The sequence below is a fragment of the Nilaparvata lugens genome, chromosome 2 (genome assembly GCF_014356525.2).
Source record: "Nilaparvata lugens isolate BPH chromosome 2, ASM1435652v1, whole genome shotgun sequence".
NCBI lineage: Eukaryota > Metazoa > Arthropoda > Insecta > Hemiptera > Delphacidae > Nilaparvata > Nilaparvata lugens.
In genome coordinates, this window is record NC_052505.1 from 47,122,518 (window position 1) to 47,142,028 (window position 19,511).

Consider the following 19,511-nt stretch of genomic DNA (forward strand, 5'->3'; position numbering starts at 1 on the left):
TTTCGATTAATAGCAATTATAAGGTAGTACTATGTGGTAGATGATAAAGGAAGAACTGGAGAAAGAAGAAAATATTCCTAATTAAACTGGTGTAAGAACACAGTTGGAAAGATGGTATTCCGCCCGACGATGTGACCGTCATTGTGATTATGGCAAGCACTAACTTGTCTAGGACTAGCACTCCTTCAGGGTTGAAACGTTGAGATAACAACAGAACAGGTGAGTCGCGGTGTAGATTTCGGTTTCGATCGATACCACTGATCAGCTGTTAAGCCTAGTTTATACGATGCCAATTGGCGAGACAATATTGTCATAAGGCAACTGACTGGCATGAAATTATTGTCTCTGTATAAACACTTCGGGCCAATTGTCTTGCCAACTGTCCGTAAAATTGGCCCGAAATTCAACTGTCTCCGGAAGTAGACTATGGACAGTCAATTGGGCCCAGCGAGCCCCCCACCAGTTGTCGCGACAATTGGCGCCCTGTGAACGGTGTAAGCCAGTAGCGCTGTCTTGGTTTTGCCAGTTCAGCTGTTTAATCACAACAGATGACGAGAACTCGGACATGTTTAGCTGTCAACTGACAGGATTTGAGTCAGCTGTATTATCTTCAGTTTTAGACTGTCGTGGCAATAGTTAGCCCAGTATATCATCTTCTCGTTTAACTGGCCTGGCCTCCGATAATCCACAACCACGTTATGCCAATAAATTGTCCAAAGACAACTGTCTCGCCAATTGACATCGTATAATCTAGGCTTCAATGATAAAGTAATTGGAACGTCATCGTTCTGAACGAAAATCGAGACCATACTCCCGTTTTCACTATCATGCGTTACAATGTGTTGATGCTACATGGAGATAGATCAATCGCGATCGTGACCTACACTGGAAGCTGAATATCGACCTGACCGTTCTGTTCGTGTCCTCAGAATACAAATGTGATCCGTGAATTAACGAATTTTTGAGCACAAATTAGTACAAAGACACTCTCAATAAAAATTTTTCCTCCTTGCAAGCGCTGTATGATTGTTTTGATGGTAGAGATTGACTCATTTTCTCATAGACTCTATTGGCAACTTTTCCATTACAAAGATAATAGTGTTGGCGCTACATGCACCCAATCCAAATTCGTCATTCTCACCTCCATCTTTTTCTAGTACCAGTTCTAGAGAGCGCCAAGTCAGGTTTCCAGTGAAGTTTTATACAGAGAACAGTCTGTTGCCAGTTCAAGTTGGTACACAGTCTTGTGAGTTGGGTTTACACGGTGCCAGACAGCGTACAATATGTCAGAGTGAGCTATTTATTGCATTATTGGCAAGCATCCGGTCAGTAGCGATTCCTTCCTAATCAGACTATCTCTCTCTTCTTCTATGTATTTTTCTTACTCGCCTCTTCTTCCGTACTCTTTATGCAGTATCCACTTCATAACCTCACCAACATGTTATCTGTAGCAGACTGGAGGGATGGGTTGCAGTGAAGTGAAGCAAAAACACGGAAAGAGGTCGTATATCGTCAGGGGATGCGTTTGGACCATGCTAGCCGCAGACCTGCCACAAAAGCTCATCTCTCTTTCTCTCTATATCCAGCAGTTTCTCTAACTCACTCGTTCATTCATCCTTCCTTAATCTTCCCTTGTCAATGTCATTCCAACCTCCCCATATATCTCTCTCTTTCTCTGTCTTTTTGAACATTTCTGTCTTGTCCCCCTTAACCAATCATCCACCATCCCTCTTAATCTTCATCAACCTTTTTATTGATTATTTCATACTCTCAGATCTTCACTGTTTCTCCTGTACATCTTTTACTTCTCTTCTTTCAACATTCTCCGTTATTTCCCACGTCATCGCTTTTCCCATACATATCTCCGAACTTTTCCCTCTTCTAATTTCATTTTTTCAAGTATAATTTATCGCTTCCATCCATCAGATAGTTTTCTTCCTCTCTAACTTCTTCCAATGATCACAATTCGCTTATTTCCTCATTCAGATCGATGTATCTTCTCTCACTCCTACTCTCACTCTCGCTCTCTCTCTCTCTCTCGCGAGAGAGACTATTTTCACAAAATCCTTCCTAGTTAGTGCCTGTCGAGCATGGAATGCACTTCCCGTTAATATCAGGTCCATTGAGAGCCGAGTGAGCTTCATCTTGACTTTAAGAAAATAATTATCTTTTGGAGCAAATGACTGAAACTGTCCAGCCCTAGAACGATCACATGACAACCATCCCCCACCCATCCCACAAATACAAACCTATAAATCAGTTGAATAATAAAATTAACGTTTTGGTAGAGAGTTAGTGGGAAGAATACTTCAAATATTCTTTCCAAAGAATGGACATTGATATGGCCAAAGCTCTGCCAATTTATGTAGATGCATAACAATATTATCTATTTTATCAATAGTTATTGAATTTTTTTTCCATATTATATACAGCTCAATAAATATTTTCTTATATTTTGTAAATTCATCCATAATTTTGCTGTATTGTAAGCTATTGTATATGAGTGTATAAGTCAGTGTATATTGTAATCTACGTAAATAAAGTACTCAATCAATCGCGATCGAGCTCTGTTTGGCGTGGCAGTATTGAATTGGCTGGAATCTTGTGGTACAGATTAGGTTTGGGACGCGTTCAGCTCTACTTTTATTGTCTACATTGTATCAGTCTACATGAATTTAACTCATTTCTACCTTTTATGCAACTACAGATACAAAAATATTTCATTTTATATCGTTTTATGATAATTATTATACTTTGTAAAATCTTTGTTTTTAGGGTTATATTGTGTGCATGTGTGAGTGAATGGCAACTTGATTAAATCTTCATTTCTTCATTTCTGACAGGTTTCCCTATAGGATTTATCTAGTGGAATTTGAAATATTGTTTCCAATTGTATTAATAAACTAAGTTTGAAATTTTCTTTTATTATAAGTAATTGTATTTCGATTAAGAGTTTTTTTACTTATATTAATCTTATGTAATATTATTACGTAATTATGTAATCTATTTTTTCTGTTTTCTTATGTAAGTTTCTTTTCTTTTGTAAAGGGTTGTGTGGCAGAGAGGAGTCCTAACTCCGCCCTAATAAAGGCATATAATCAATCACTCTCTCTCAAGCTATCTCTCTCTTGCTGACCCGCTCCACCTTCTACTCCACCTTCTCACATCGTAAAGAAGGTCTGGACGCGTCCTTCCAACTGTTTATTCCAATTCGGTTTCACGGCTGTGAATAGGAAATGACCAAGACCCCACCCAACCTCACAAGTGGTTTCAAGCGAATTTGAGAATCTGCACGTAGGAAGTAGAGACAGCAACAGACAGACACAGAAGAGTATGCAAAGAAGAGAGATTGATGAACAGTGTGGAAGTATAAAAAAGAGAGAAGGGAGATAGATATTGATGAGGAAAGAATGTGAGAGAGCTTGGAACCTTGCGGTGTGTTGAACATTCGACTGATACAATCGGAACTGCAAATCGAATTTGCAGACAGATCTTATTCTCGTGTCCGAGTTTGTTGCTATGTTTCTGTGCAAAACGTAATGCAGGTCAACCGTGCTGGTCAGCATTGGAAAAGTCAGTTTTGCGATTGAAATTCAGGTTTGGTAGCGTTTCAGGTTGTTTTAAATTGTATAGTGACTGACACTGACATAACAAATTTCTATGTATTCTGTCTATGGTTGGAAGGAGATGAAACGGATGTCAGTTGATAATTAATGGAAAGTAATAATCAGTCAATGGTTGTACAAATGGCAAATGAGTTTATTTCCAAATTGATATGAAATGGGAAGAAAGGTCTTCTTCTGCTCCTTTCATACAGGAATTGAGCAATCGCCTGTTCCGGCTCACAACATTTTTATTCACAAAATTTGGATCGATTTTGTACCTTGATTTTCTACAAGCATTTAATCGCTCACAACAATTGATCTCTACGCAAATAGTTCTGTTCAAATGAATTATTATTTATGATTGAACAATATATATGGCGAAAAACTACGAAGATTGTTTCCAACGAAATACGGAGATAGGAGATTCAATCAAACATCCACAATGTCTCCAATACTCTTCCACCTGATCAAGTTATAGTTCCACGGAAAATACTACATTCCACAAAGATTTCTTATCCATTATTCATTCTCGGTTATTCATTGATGATAGAGTGAACATCACTGTCCAAGCTTTTCATTAAGGTATTCAAACTCCGGTTCAAACCTGTTCATCACCGAAAGTTTTTGAACAGGTCACTCTAGTGTTATCGGATGGGAACGTTAAACTGTCGGTCCCGGCTCAAGTATGACAGTTGTAAGGTCCATTGACGGCTTAAATGATATACTCAGGCGACATGGAACTTCTGTCAGGAATATTATTATTATGGTTTTCATTTATCATTCAATAATGTCATACTATTGTCATTCTGTTTTATCCTGTATCAACCTTTCCTTACCTGTTTTATCCTGTTCTATTCGGTTATATTCTGTGCTAATCGGTTCTAATGTCAGTATTCGTCTATGCTTGTTCACTTCTCTCCTGAATTTAGGGAGATGAGAAGTTTTGGGCTGATACTTGATTTTCCTTCCAATATTCACCATTTGAGGTGTAAATGTACCATAAATGTTTACCATTTGTGGTTTTGTTATTGGTCTTATGTGTAGGTTGAATTGATTTTTTATATTATTTCTCATCAGAATTTACATTACGTTTCTATTCTCCAAATGTGGTTATTGGATCGGATTTCTGTGCAAATTTGATTGATTATTGGAGGTTGTAATGGTGGTGTTTTGCAGGTGGCAACCGGAGGCGGAGTGGTGTCGCAGTTCGTCACCCTTCACATCGTGGTGCCCGAGGCGTTCATTCTAGGCAGTGGTGAACACCACGTCGATCTGGGCAGCATCATCAGTCTCGTCTGCATCATTGATAAGGTCAGCAAAAAAATCATTTGAAAGTGACAATCATATACTGTCTCTTTTTTCAACAATAATTCACGTCCATCGGTTACCAGCTTCAATTCGTTGACCCTTTGTCCAATCATTTGAACAATCAACATTCTCTCACCCACACTCTCACTCCATCACTCACTCTTTCTCTCTCCGTCTCTCTCACTCCGGCACACTCCCCCAAGCATCAAAATCATCAACTTGCTGAACACATTGCATTCATTCCTGTTACATTCTCTTCATTATAGTATCCTCTCTTCTGGTGTTCCTGGAATCGATACTACAATTTTCTCCATCCACTACTGTTTCCAATTCAATACATTCTCCATCGTATGTGATATTCATGATAATTTTGCATTGATTTCTCTTTCATATGCGAAATTCATAGTGAATGAATGCATACTGTTTGAATACACAATCTTCTTTAATATAATTCTTTTCATACTTATTTCAATAATAGCTTGCAATATTTCATTATTTTCAATGTGTGAATTTCCTCCCAATTTATACAATAGCTCTTCGCAGATGAACGCTGCGAAGGTTATACTTATCATGGATGGAGCAATAGATCAATTTGATTACCTTGATACTCTACTATCCCATATTGAATGTAAGATTATCCCAGTCTTCTCATTATCTTTTCTTCTTTCCACAACCACACTCAATTCTTCTATCCTCCCCTTATTTCTAGATCTGCCTGCAGTTCAACAATATTGTAATTTTGCTCGGTTACTAATTATATCTATTTTCTATTTTCACTGTATTAGATAAATAATATAATACTTTGTTCATCCTTCTCACCATCCACTCTTTATATTTCCATTATCTACTCACTTCCTTCCTTATATAGACTCATCCATCAAATCCCTTCCTCTTCCACTACTTTTTTCCTACAATAATCTCTGTTCTATCTTCTCCCTCTCTTTCCACATTGAAAAGAGAATTGAAATCACTTCAACAAGTAGCTTGTCCCCTCCTCCCCACCGCCCAGCATGATGATTGATTTAGTGGCTGTCGAAAATGTAGAAGCGATCACGATGATTCGTGCCACAACGCCAATCAGAGTGAAGTTCACAGAGCTTAAAAAATTCAACTTTTTCCAATATCAAATATTTGCTGTGCTCTACTTTCCAGTGCGATCAATTAGTGTACGGTCTCTCACACTTGATATCGGACTGCTATTGATCAGAGTATGACTTTTTTCAAGTGCCTATCACAATATATTCATATCATGACTACCCTATCATGACTTGATGTGAATAATTGAAAAAAATTAAAATCAGCCCGAAAAAATCAAATCAATCATCAAATCAAGTTAAGGAGAAATTATTTAAAAAAATCAAAGAATAAATGGAATCTATATTCTTCCTCATTTCCCCGTCATTCAAATTCAGAACCAGGCATCACCACTCACCTCGGAAAAATCAATCCCTTCAATAATGAGCCATAAGTTGAAACTCAAGAGTTGTTTTGTGGTGAATTGACAATGATGGAATAGGCTACAATACTTTTCGAAAATACTTAGTTAAATGAGGTTTCTATTGCATTACCGAAGTCTTTCTGTCCAAAGTATAAAACTTATCTTCATTGGTGAGTTTGTCTGGAGTTTGACTGGAGTGAGTAATAATTTTATAACAGAAAGAATCATCTCACAAATGGAAATTATGCATGAGAATGGGAATGATGTTGAATTGTAGGAATGTCAAGAAAAAACAGAAGAGAATACAGAATAAGGATGATTATTACTAACTCCACTCAAATTTAGAAATCAAAGTTGAATTCAAAATCAAACATAGAAATCAAACATACTATCTCAACCATCCTCTATTTGCATGTTAATTTATATTCATTATAAGAGTTACAGATCATAACTATAAAATTTTATCGGGAGAGGACAATAAGCAGAGCCTATTAGAGCTATCTCTCTCTCGAAATTTGATTGAAACAGCATCCAAGAAATGAGGCTTTGTCTTAATTTTCTCGAAATAGGAGTTCTTTCCCTTTTTAGAAACTAAGTGAACTAAAAATGTATAATTTTTAAGTTTGAAAACTGAATAATAAGATGAAAATCAATTCCACTTGAGAAGTGAAATTTCACTATTCTCCCTTCTTATCATCCTTTGATGATGGTCACATTCTTCAGTCAGAGAGTATTTGTTGATAATTATCATAATAAGTCTGCTATTTATATCACATTAGGTTCCAGAGATCCTCTAGAATTGGCGTCGTAAGTAATAAAGAATTTCGAAAGGATAAATTGGTGCACACCAATATCCGTTCTAAGCGTTTTGTAACTCAATTAGAAAATTTATACTTGAGTTTCATTATTCTTGATTGGATATATGGCTACTGTATACCAGTCACCGACTATCTTTTTGATTTATTTCTTGGTATTCTACAATATCTACAAGAGAGCGGCGGTAAGACTTAGTAAATATCAGTTGTCTAGACCCTTCATGGTTCACTATTATAAAATTACTCATGCATTTATCACTGAGCTAAAGCTGTGGCTAGAGACCCATTATATTTGCGAGCCGGATGGCCTTCAATTTCTGCAAATTTATTTGCATGATAGGGATCATAGTATCACTGTTGGGCACCCAAGTAGCATTTCATATTAAAATCACTGTCAACGTGGAGCATATATTGATATATCCAAAAACGGCTTCACACACTCAATCTCCTCAATCCTCTCACGCTTATAGTCCAAGCAGGGATGTCAATCCCGGGACTGTTCCTAATCCCGGTATTTCGGGATTATACAATATCAATCCCGGGATCTCGAGACTGGTCCCGGGATTGGCGGAAATCAGTTCCATGCATTTTTAACCAATTGTTCCTCCTCAATTACATGTTCAGTAACAGTGTGTGAAGATGAAAAAGGGCTTATTATAGAGGGAGAGAGTATTATTAAAATGGAAAAATACTTAGGAATAATATTAAAATTGAACATTCTATTTCTATAAAAGTTTTCAAGATTAGGAATAACTTTTTTATTTGATGTCCTACCTTAAATTTGCTGTATCCTAGATGATGGTGAGAACTGAGGAAAGCAAGCAAGAAACTGCGCACAAGTTCTTGTCACAGATGATGGTGATGTTAGTGCACTGATTTATTGATTGAGTAGCAATAGCAAATAATTTTCACTGCAATTTTGACAACCTTTCAACATCTTCGTTCTTCAGCAACTATGTCACATTCACATATTCATAGGAAGTTTATATATATGAGAGAAAAATCTAAATGAATTCAGCCAATCTAATTGTTAGAAACTGGAGAGAAAAATGAAAAACATTTTTAATTGAAACACTAAAATCATTACATTAATGTCCTTCATTCATTGGAGAAAGAGAGATTTCAAAGTTGAATGTCAATCTTTTGGAAATGACGACGAAGTAAAATTAAAGCGTCAAGTGTTTCGTCACCGAGCCGGCTCCGGAGTTTATTACACATGTAACCTGCAGCAGAGAATACCCTCTCGGACTCCACACTGGTAGGAGGTATTGTTAAAAGTTATTTGTAAACCAGCTCCAGATGATGTCCTTTCACTCCACCATTTTCGAAGAGGCTTATTTCTTCTCTCAACGTAGCATCTAAATTTTTATTCTACGTTTCGGGATTAACAGATATCATGCTCTTTTCAATCTTCGCTTCAAGCACAGATTTCAACATCGTAGTTGATAATTTAATCTTTTCTCGGTCGATTCTTCATTTCGTTCTTGTTCACGTCTGTATTCAGCATCATTGTGCTCCGTCTCTGAATATTTTTTTCGAGCTTCAATCTTTCAATACAATTTACAATCTGATTACGGATAGTCTTCTGTGTTGGAGTTGGGAAATTTTGTTCAATGAACTAAGATTCTACTTCATGTTTTTGCGGATTCTGAAGACATTTGAGTACACCAGACAATTCTACCTTACGTCTCCGTGCTACACGTTTCTGAAGAGCAATTTTCATTTTCTCTGAGAACCCTGTAGAAGAACAATCGGCTTCCAAATACGAAAACATGAACTTCATTGCTACATCAGCAGTTATCAAATTGGCATCTTGCCTACAAAGAGCCTCAACTGTCAATTTGATCGGTGTGAGAACTTTAACAACTTCATGGATTACAGTGAACTCATCTTCAGTCAATTCAATACTTCTATTGAGATCAATCAATGCTTTTTTATGGATGTTTTCAGGTGAACAAATCGTTCCAACATCGTCAACATCGAGTTCCACCGAGTTTTTACATCCAATAGTAGAGTGAGCTCTTTTCCTTCTTCTTCCCTAACATACTTTTGGAGAACTGTTTCATTTTTTGTTGGTGATCTTTTAAAGAATTTCACGATTTTACGAACTTTTGATATAATTGTATTGAGATTAAGATCAATTGTAATCTCAGCTGGACCGTCCGTATTTTCCTCTAAAAATGAAGACATTTCTGAGGAACGAATTTCAGTCTCTACTTGATCATAATCTTCTTCTTCTTCTTCTGACTCTGCATTCTCTGATTTTTCTTCATTTTGATTTTTCATAGAACGATCCTTTTCATAAAGAACATCGCAAACTGCTAGATGAATACCATGTGTAAAACACATTAGATGTTCTGCATTGATTAGTTTTCCTACTCTGAGCATGACATTTGGGCCATCAGTAACAATAGCGACAATATCACTTTCCAATGACAGATGATACCTCTCCAGGAACACTTTAAGATGTTGCACGCAAGCTTCTGCAGTCAATGACCCTTTAATTTTCAACATTCCCAAGCTCCAGTTCTTACTAAGTCCATGAACATTGACATTCATATAACGTTTGTTGTTGGTTGATGTCCATTCATCGAATGATAAGCTGAACCTTTCACCAGATAATTTAAAGTCATCAATGCTTCTCATAACATCATTCCTTATCTTATCACTGAAGCCCACTACTCTATTCCTAATTGTAATGTGTGACGATGGTAAGTCCTTGTACCCCTTTGCGATGAGAAGAGTTCTCAAGTCTTGAGAAGTGATGAAGACACTGAATGGTAGACCATCTAAAGCTGTCATACGAGCCAAAACCTCATCCAAGGAGTCTTTTCCACTGCTGAAGTAGTCTTCAATTTTTCTTTTATTCTTGTCTTCACGTTTCGTGGGTTGACAGAAAGAAGAGACAGAAGTAGCAGCACTAGCTTGGTTTAATACTTTTTTATTATGCTTACTTAGCAAATGCGTGTGAAGACCTTTAGTTGATCCACCCAGAGTCTTGAGAACTGCCTTACACGATTTGCACTGAGCACTTTTTCCGTCCTTGGAAGTTAGAAAACTATTCCAAACTGATGACTCATCAGATTATTTTTTATGTACAACAAAAACATTTGTATCCTCCATCAGGACGGGATAGAGTTCACACTTTTATCACTTCAAACTGAATTAATATCACTAGGAATAATTATAGGCTATTAATAATAAAATAGAATACTTTTTGTAAGACCGGAAATGAGGAAATTTATTAATAAGACCGTTAACGCGATACCGACCGAACAACGCGAAAGCTGAAGCACTACTGAATGAAATTAAGTAGAGCCAACTATATAAACTTCAACTAGATATTCTACTTATGATAGAAAAAGAGAAGAGGAATAATTAGACAGAAAGTGAATAGTTACTGCTTGTTTATTTCTGATTTCTGAATTATTTACAGAGTTCTAAATGCATTTCAAGGAAATTATATTTACGCTATTGCAAATATTGCGCCGTCTAGACTGGTAATTTTGGTGCTGTGTAAACAGAAACAATCGTAAAAACATAACAACCAATCAAAAACCATTCTGCGAATAATGTAAACCGATAATGCGAATTCTATTCAGCCAGTACAGAGTACAGTATATGTATATTATGTTTATGTGTATACAACTGTAGACTGTGCCTGTAGAATGAATTAGTCAAACACTTAAAAGATAAATTAGTTATGAAAAACACATATTCATCACCGTAAATGTGATTCTATATTGAATTGTTTTTGGAAAAACACAATTTCAGGTTTTCCAATCCCGAAAATCCCGGGATTGAGGCTGAAAAATCCCGGGATAGTTGGGTATCAAAAATGGACCGGGATCCCGGGATTCGGGATTGACATCCCTAAGTCCAAGTGCGTTCTAATATTCAGCTTAACATGTTTTTTGTATGTGTTTTAATATTATATAATCATCATTGTTATGAATGAATGAATGAATAATTGAAGATGAATTGAGTTGCTCACCGTATGATTATATGCTTATACCTCCTACCCTTACCAGCTGCAAACTTCTTTCATGATTTCAAACACAAGTACGACTGATTTGTCGAAAATTGATAGTTAATGGAAATATTTCTTGTTTTTTATGATTGTCAGAGTCCGCAACCACCTCAGTACGTGTTCTGGTACCATAACGAGCGCATGATCAACTACGACACGGCGCGAGGCGGAGTATCGGTCGACACGGAGCCCGGAGCGAAGACGCAGTCACGGCTGACCATTCGCGGCGCCCAGGACACTGACTCCGGCAACTACACATGCAGTGCATCCAACACCGAGCCCGCATCCATATTCGTATTCGTCTCTGAAGGTAGCTAAGTCACTAACTGCTCAATCACATCATAGAAAACATAAGTGGTTATGTGAAGTTGTAGTGGTTATGTAGGTTACAGTAATGATTAATTGTCAGACTATACCGGTATTCTTCGAGACATTCATTTGACGGTACACAAAAAGTTGGGGTTTCGTTTATGATCTGACGACTACAAAGAAAAATTCAGAACTTTATGGGTTTTTTTCAGTTGCAGACTTCAAAAGTTTGAACATTAGCATAAACGTCAAATTTATTCTTTCCTGCTAGTCAAATCATTGAGCATAAACGAAACCCCACCATCAAGTTTCAACGATACAGGAACTGTGCACCAAAGGGGTCCAAGTGTTGGTATCTATTCAAATCAGCTATCGTCATGATGTACCAAAGAGTTACAACCAAACAGGTTGTTCTCTTCAGTATGTCTGTACTGGTCTGTAATGGTATACCAAACAACTCACTCTCTTCTTTCGTAAGATAACCATATGCTGATTGTCAATATTCGGACAGAATAGGCACTAGCAGAAGAAGAAGAAGAAGTCTTATTTCAAGTGTTTTTTGTGAAAGTGTATGAAGCATTCCATGAAAACAAATTTTATTCCTTCTATACCAAGCAGAGCGGAAATTCATTGAAAACAAGAACCTCAGTCCAGCCATCACTCCATGGCTGACTGGGGAGGGTTAGACTAGCTCTACTAGTTTCTTCCACTTTCCTCCCTAGTTTCTCTACTGGAACAGTAGATTTATTGGTGTGATTGTACACTAACAATAGTCATCATCACAAGTATAATTATTTTTCAGGGTAGCTCTACACGCAACTGTGCTCACGGCTGTACCTTACCAATCAGATTCAGCTCTATTAGACAAAAAAGAGAGCAATTATTTTCACGAGAGTATAAACACATTGACTGAAGGAAAATGTATGAATCATAGCAAATGATATTGTTATTTCTCTGCCCAGCAGAGGGGGTCAACTTCACTGGTTTTCTCCAAGGCAAGGGACTTATATTTTGTATACCTGGAACATTCAATTGTACAGGTCAGCCACTTCCGTTACGGTACACAAGAGTTTAACATTAGGCTCCATTATGCTTCCTTCTCTAGTGACTGTATACATGGAGTAAAGAAACTATAATTGAATTTTTCGTTCATCTCTGCTATATTATATTATTAATTTCGGGGCACCGAGCTCCGCTCTCGAGTACAAAAGCATATACAATATTTATTACGAAAGAATAAATTATAATATTCTATTCATATTCATTAGAAAGTTAAGGTCAAAACATGAACATTTTTAAAACTTTTTTTAATTTTAAACTTTGAAAAGATGAATCCAAATATGAAATCAGAAAACCAAAAATCAACTATGAATAGTTGAATATGAATTCAACTCTGACCATTTTCACTTTTATTTCCTCCTTATTGTTATCTCATCTGTCTCTCTACACACACATACACATACACACACACACTCTCTCTCTCTATTTTTCTCCATTCTCTCTTCCTCCTGGATAGAGCTTTCTGCTATCTTATAATTATAACAATTAATCTGTCATTTTCCAATTATCTACTAATTTCTCTTTTCCTTAATTGCATTGATACCATTTTGTTCATGTTACTATCGTTTATTTTGTTTGATTATCTGGATGTATATTTTGTGATGCTGTTTTTGTGCAATGGGTCTGTCGAGACCTGTCACACCATCAATAAAATCAATCGATCAATCTCTCTCTTTCTCACACAGACACATACCAACTATTAATTCACACAGCGTAGCAGTAGATAGAGAGTTGAACCCTCTATACTTAAAATATTGTAAAGCATCAACCAGCTCCCAATAAGTACGGTATAGAACTCTTTACATCTTATGTAAGATAATATTTAAAATACTATGACAATTCATTGATAGAAAAAGGTTGTCATACTCAATATTAACCTGTTAAAATACAGACAAAAAATTGTGATAAAATTTCAGCTTACTCAATAGAATTTCCCACAAGTAGACAAAAATAATACAAAAAAGTTCATTTTTATTGCATAAAAATTGAAATATGTTTATTCTACAGCTAATATTTTTATTTTGGGAAACACTGGTACTATTATTCCACAGTACTAGTACTTTCTTTCGTTCAACCAAATTCTTCATAGAAATAGAATTCTTCATTAATAACATTAAAGTGCTCACAGAGTTTTCATTTTCGACTATTTTAGAGCTCCCGCGAACCATTTTACTAATTCGAAGGCGCTGGATCCGAATCTGAAATCAAAATTTTGCTATCTCGATTTTTAGGCGATTTAGATTCTAGGTAACTACACGCGCCCGGCCGGGAGAGCCTACACACTCACGGATTTCGCCCCGAGCCGAGCCGAGCCGAGCCGCGCCAGTAGCCTTGGACGGATTTGGCTCGGCTCGGCTCGGCCTGGCTGGGCTCGCAATTAAATCGCCTACACACTCACGGATTTCGCCCGAGCCGAGCCAAGACAGGCCAAATCCGCGAGCCAAATCCGTAGGTGTGTAGGGTCCTTTATACTATCATAATTATATGAGTCAGCTTCATTGCGTGTGTGATGTTAAGCAGGTTGCATATCCTTCTCCTTCATCTAAGCGTGGGTGTTTCTTTCCAATAGGAATCATCTCCAATGGAGGACTGACTGAGTGATTAGATTTGTTAAACTGGATTTTTCTTCGCTTATATTATAATAAAAAATAAGTTCGGAACAAGGGTGCGGAGATCATTGAAAGAATATTAATCCAAAAGTTCACTGAGAAGTTATGGAACATTTCCCAAGTGGGATGGAATATAGTACCCAAACCATAAATCCTAGACAGATGAGTTCATGACTAATTCAGAGCATTATTTCCAGATTATTGAGATGGTTATGACCAGTACCTGAAGAATACGATAGATTAAAGACCTCTCTCATGATGGTTTTTACTTTCCTTGCCGTACCAACTACCACTGGTAAAGAGAGTAGTTGGTAGGGCAATAATCCAAAAAAAAGGGTACCCCATTTTCAAGTTTTCTGTACGTTTTGAAACCAAAACCATGATTATTTTTGAATATTGGTCTGTGTGTGAGTCTATCTATGTATGTGAAAACTCCGTTCCTAACCAACCGATTGATTTTGAACTTGACTAACCGATCAATTTTGAACTTGAAGTTTTCATACCATGAGGATCTGAATTTAATAAATTAAATACAAAATGGCGGAAAATATGCCTGATAATGAGTGAAAAACCATGTTTCCACGATTTCCTCGAAAACGGCTCCAACGATTTTTCAAATACCCTATATATATATATATATATATATATATATATATATATATTATATATATATATATCATGCTTACTACCCTATATACATAGTCTATATATGCTATATATATGCTTATACACATTTATGAGGTCTATCAATTGACATCAATCTCATATCTAGAAAAATTGGAAGAGCTCCGCCACATTCTTGAGGAAGATTTATTTTGTTGAATTTCTATGAATATTATCTTAAAAATATGCCCTAAGAGAATGTTCATTGTATTCTCTCCAATCTTTACAGTCTTTCTCTATCATTTGTGATAAAAGTTTGGTTGATCCATTTCTTATTCTGCATCTCCATCAACACTGATAACTAATAATTGTAGAATTTAACTAGTAATTGTAAATAGCTTGACCCAATTTTTCCAAGTTGATATCCTGATAGTCATCTCCATCAGCTGGTAAGAGCTCTCGCTATACTGTCCACCCTATATTTGAAATAAGTAAACCTCCTTCCCCTGCATGAGGTATCAGGCAGATAAAGTTATTAATTTGTAGAAACACATGGTAGAGATATTGTATCTGCAGAGCAGCTGCTTTTGCTACGTTTTAAAAATCATTAAATTGTACATCTCCCGTTCACGATCTCAGGAATACTAGCCAACTACAAAAAAGACAAAGTTCATTCCCGACCGTGTGACTCTATTTGAAAACTTTTACAATCATTAGTTATCAGTGTTGATGGAGATGCAAAATAAGAAATTAAATGAATCAACCAAACTTTTATCACAAATAATAGCGAAAAACTGTGAAGATTGGAGAGAATACAATGAACATTCTCTTAGGGCATTTGGCATCCACCATTCATGAAGCAATCACTGAAATGAATTATCAGAAGATATCCTATCAACGACAAGATACTCTATCAACTATCAGTGCAATGGAGCTCCGGTTCGTATATGAGCAATTTTCCAAAAAAACTAATTAACTATCTGATCTTGTTTACAGTTTGGAATACAGAGTATAAGATCACTTTCTGCTACCGTGAATCCTGATTTACTGATTTTCAAAAAATATTCTCCTGGACGTTTGATAAATAGAAAACTTGAACTGGGTACTTAACGAGCTGGAAGTAGGCCTTTAACCAATACGTCTACTATTACATAAAAAACGTATAAAAAATAGACAAAATCTGTTAAGCTCTCTATTCTTCAAGCGTTTTGTATGTAATTAAGGATTATTTTTTTAAGTTGCGTTTGTTCATTATAGTCTAATTCTACATCTTTCTCTTCAAAATTAAATTTCTCCACAAGTTCTTTAAGAAAATATTTTGTGTTTATTGTACATTTAACATGGTAAATCTGCTTCAAACCTTGAAGGAACTTGTTTTTCGGGACCTAGATTCGCGTATTTCGTCACATATCTTAAAAATTACTGTAGCTAACGGTCTGTAAATGGTTTTATTTAATTTCCTAGTTCATTTTACATAAAGTACGCTGAATTTAACATCTTAATTAACAGTCAACAAATACCCGTTGGGCAGGGGAACTGAAATTCGAATCTTTCACTCTTTATAACTTGTTAACTGAGCATTTTCGCACCGATGTTAATTAGAACTTTTTTTCGATGTGAGGAAGCACACCCTGGTATATGGACACTCTTTCCTGTATATAAAAATGAATGTCTATGTGTTTGTTCCCTATGGACTTGAAGACTACTTGACACAATAAAAACTATTTATTACTAGCAGGTAACCCGTGCTTCGCAAGGGTCTCTTTAAAAACTTGACAAACTGAAAACTTGACGTAATGAAATCTAGAAGAATAGAAAATAGACCTATAAGAGTCCTCGGTCAATTATAAATTCATATGCAGCATTTCAAGTGAATCAGTCCAGTAGTTCAGACGTGATGATGCGTCAAACATAATTTTCCTATCCTTTACACGTGTTCAAGCCAGTTCTTTCCTTTATTATAGTATAGAAGATGATAGATGGATAGATTATCAATGTTATTTTACTAAGAGATAGAATAAGTTGAGTAGTTTCCCTTTCAGAGGGAGTTTTGACAACCCACAAAACTCATTTTTCATTAATTTGAAGATATAACGAAAAGGTGCATTATGTCCTTATTTTTTTGCTCAGCTTGCCAAAATACCCCTCATTCCAATATTAAAATTTTCGACTGACTGTACGTGAGTCAGTCATTCTATCAGGGCTCGAATAATTTTGGGATTTTAATTTAATAAAAATGGAAGAGAATAATTTATTTATGTAAATATCAACACCTTTATTCAAAGACGTATTATTAACTGCATGCGTTTTCATATTGCCGATAAAGCATTGATGAAACGTTCATTTAACACTATGTCTCAAAAAACTGTTCTAGCTGAAAAATTAATAATCCATACCACGTGTATGCATTTCATTGCATCAGGAAAACGAAGTTTCAAAACTATGTTTTTTCTAAACAGATGTTTTTGAGATAATTTCTTTGATGCAGCTGATTCACATAAACCATAATTATTATACAGAGTTTGTGAAAATGGAAATATTTATTTATTATCAAAACAATACTATTATTATATTTATAATAGAAAATATTATCATTATTATTAAAAATATTCATCAATTATCAAAACAATATTATTGATGTTAAGTGGTATCAGGTAGAAAGCAATAATAGAAACAGATGTTCCTTTTTTGATTTCGACCATGTGATTTGGTGATTTTTTTATGAAATTGTATGTACATTGATGAAATTTGAACATTAATTCAGAAAAATCTAGAAGGGAAATTGAAATTTGGGCTTCCAGGTGCACGAGATTGATATTTTTAGAATCTATTTGCAAAATTTGGAGATCTAAATCATTCCCGTTCTCCCGGTATGCAATCCACAAGTTGACATGTTTTGATGTGACCAAACGAACACATGAACACACACAACCCCACTCTCTCTTATTATATAGATTCCATTCCACATACCTATGTTTTCGAAATTGTTGGCCGAGTGGCTACCGAAAAACGGGAAGATTATCATGATTCAAGATCATGTTGTGATAATAAAATGATTTAGCATTTGAAGTTACCAGCTGTAATAAACAGATAAACTGTGTACTGGTATTAAAACGGTAGTTTGGAGTTGAAGTTGAGTTGATTGGTACCAGCTGTAGATAATGATTCCTTAGAAGACAAGACTTATACAAATAATAATTATCACTCATATATCATTGAGAAACTGATATGTTGGAAAAAGATTATTTACCTTATTATTTAAGAGAGTTGTTCATATTGCATTCATTAATATCACTGAAGACTGACAGAATAATTTACAATTTTGTTGAATTCAGCTTAGCTCATATTTATCGTAAAAGGGAAGATGGGAAAAATATGGAATTCTGTGTGATTCATCGTATATCGCATATTTCCTGGACCATCTATTAACAATCAACAATAATTATGAACTCATTGAATTCATCTTTGAAACACTGGTTCAACCTATCTATTTTTTATCAATTCAACACTTTACTGATAATATTACCACTAATGATTCAAAATAATACGTTTTCGGGATGATAAATGCTGCATGGCTGAGCACATCCGTATGAGTACATCCGACTGAGGAAGTCCATATTGAGATGTGAATGAAAATATTGATTGCCAGATAAATTTCATGATTCACAAAATAGAGTTAAGTGTGACATGAGATAAAATGACTTTTTGGCGGTACGAAGTTCGCCGGGCAAGCTAGTTATGTTATACAATATCATTTTACACCATGGAAGTCAGCTGGTAGAATCTATTATTATCTGTGCTGCTCAAGAAAGGTAAACAAGTTCAGAAGCTTTATACGCTGTATCTGAAGATAGGAAGAAGAAATATAACCGGAGGTATTTGTATAGTTGAATAGTTGAGGAAATGTTTCTGGGTTGGAACAAGACAGGAACGAGTATTTGACGTAACTTGATTATGACAGGTGCACAAAGTGAGATATGCGAGCTGCCTTCAGGCGCAACCTGGAATGCACCTTGAGGCTGGTAGAGAAGCTCATTCACCCCCCCCTCACAAGTTCCCTTCAGTTCCCCTCCCTGGCCAAAATTCCCACCACCATCATCGCTACATATTATGGCACAGACACGTTCTCCCTAATGGATAGCTGTGATACTCAGACTTACAATCTTACATTAGAATTGATGATCGTTACATGTCTCATTTTCTAATGTCCTTCACTTTGCTATACGAGCAGCTACATTTCTGTTGATGTCATCTGTTGAGATCTTGCTACAGCCAAGATGAAGTTGACGAGGATGTAATGTATCATTATCATTCCGTTTGCTTCATATGAGATGCTTTGAAATTACAATAACAAGCGTAACCGTTGTTAGCATCTATTCTTCCTCTCCATGCCTAAGAGCTTATAAGAGTTTGGTCCAAAGACAATCTCGATATAAAATAGTTCAATTGGATGACCAATGGTTTTCTCATCATTCATACGAGATCATTTATATACCATTATAATGCTTGATATTATTTACGAATAACAAGAATATATCAATTGTTGAATCTCACAAGATCTAAAATTACACTGCTCATCCATGTAGAATTTTTCAATTAAGTACTTTTTAATTATTTCAAGGAACGGAATAAGCTTTTATTGCGCTTTAATATCACTATATAAATCACTATACAATATAATATTCCCTCCTGGCAAAAGGATATCTCTCTTATGAACTCTTATGATTTCTCTTA

The 19,511-nt window shown here is 35.8% G+C and overlaps 1 protein-coding gene across 4 annotated transcripts in view; it reads left to right on the forward strand.

Moving 5' to 3' along the window:
- Positions 1-19,511, forward strand: part of LOC111052995 (neural cell adhesion molecule 1) — a 522,721-nt gene that overhangs the window by 483,523 nt on the left and 19,687 nt on the right. For all 4 annotated transcript variants that reach the window (XM_039421336.1, XM_039421337.1, XM_039421338.1 and 1 more), the window contains 2 exons: positions 4,782-4,916; positions 11,293-11,506. In XM_039421336.1, coding sequence (XP_039277270.1) covers positions 4,782-4,916; positions 11,293-11,506 — 349 coding nt within the window. The remainder of the gene's footprint in view (positions 1-4,781; positions 4,917-11,292; positions 11,507-19,511) is intronic.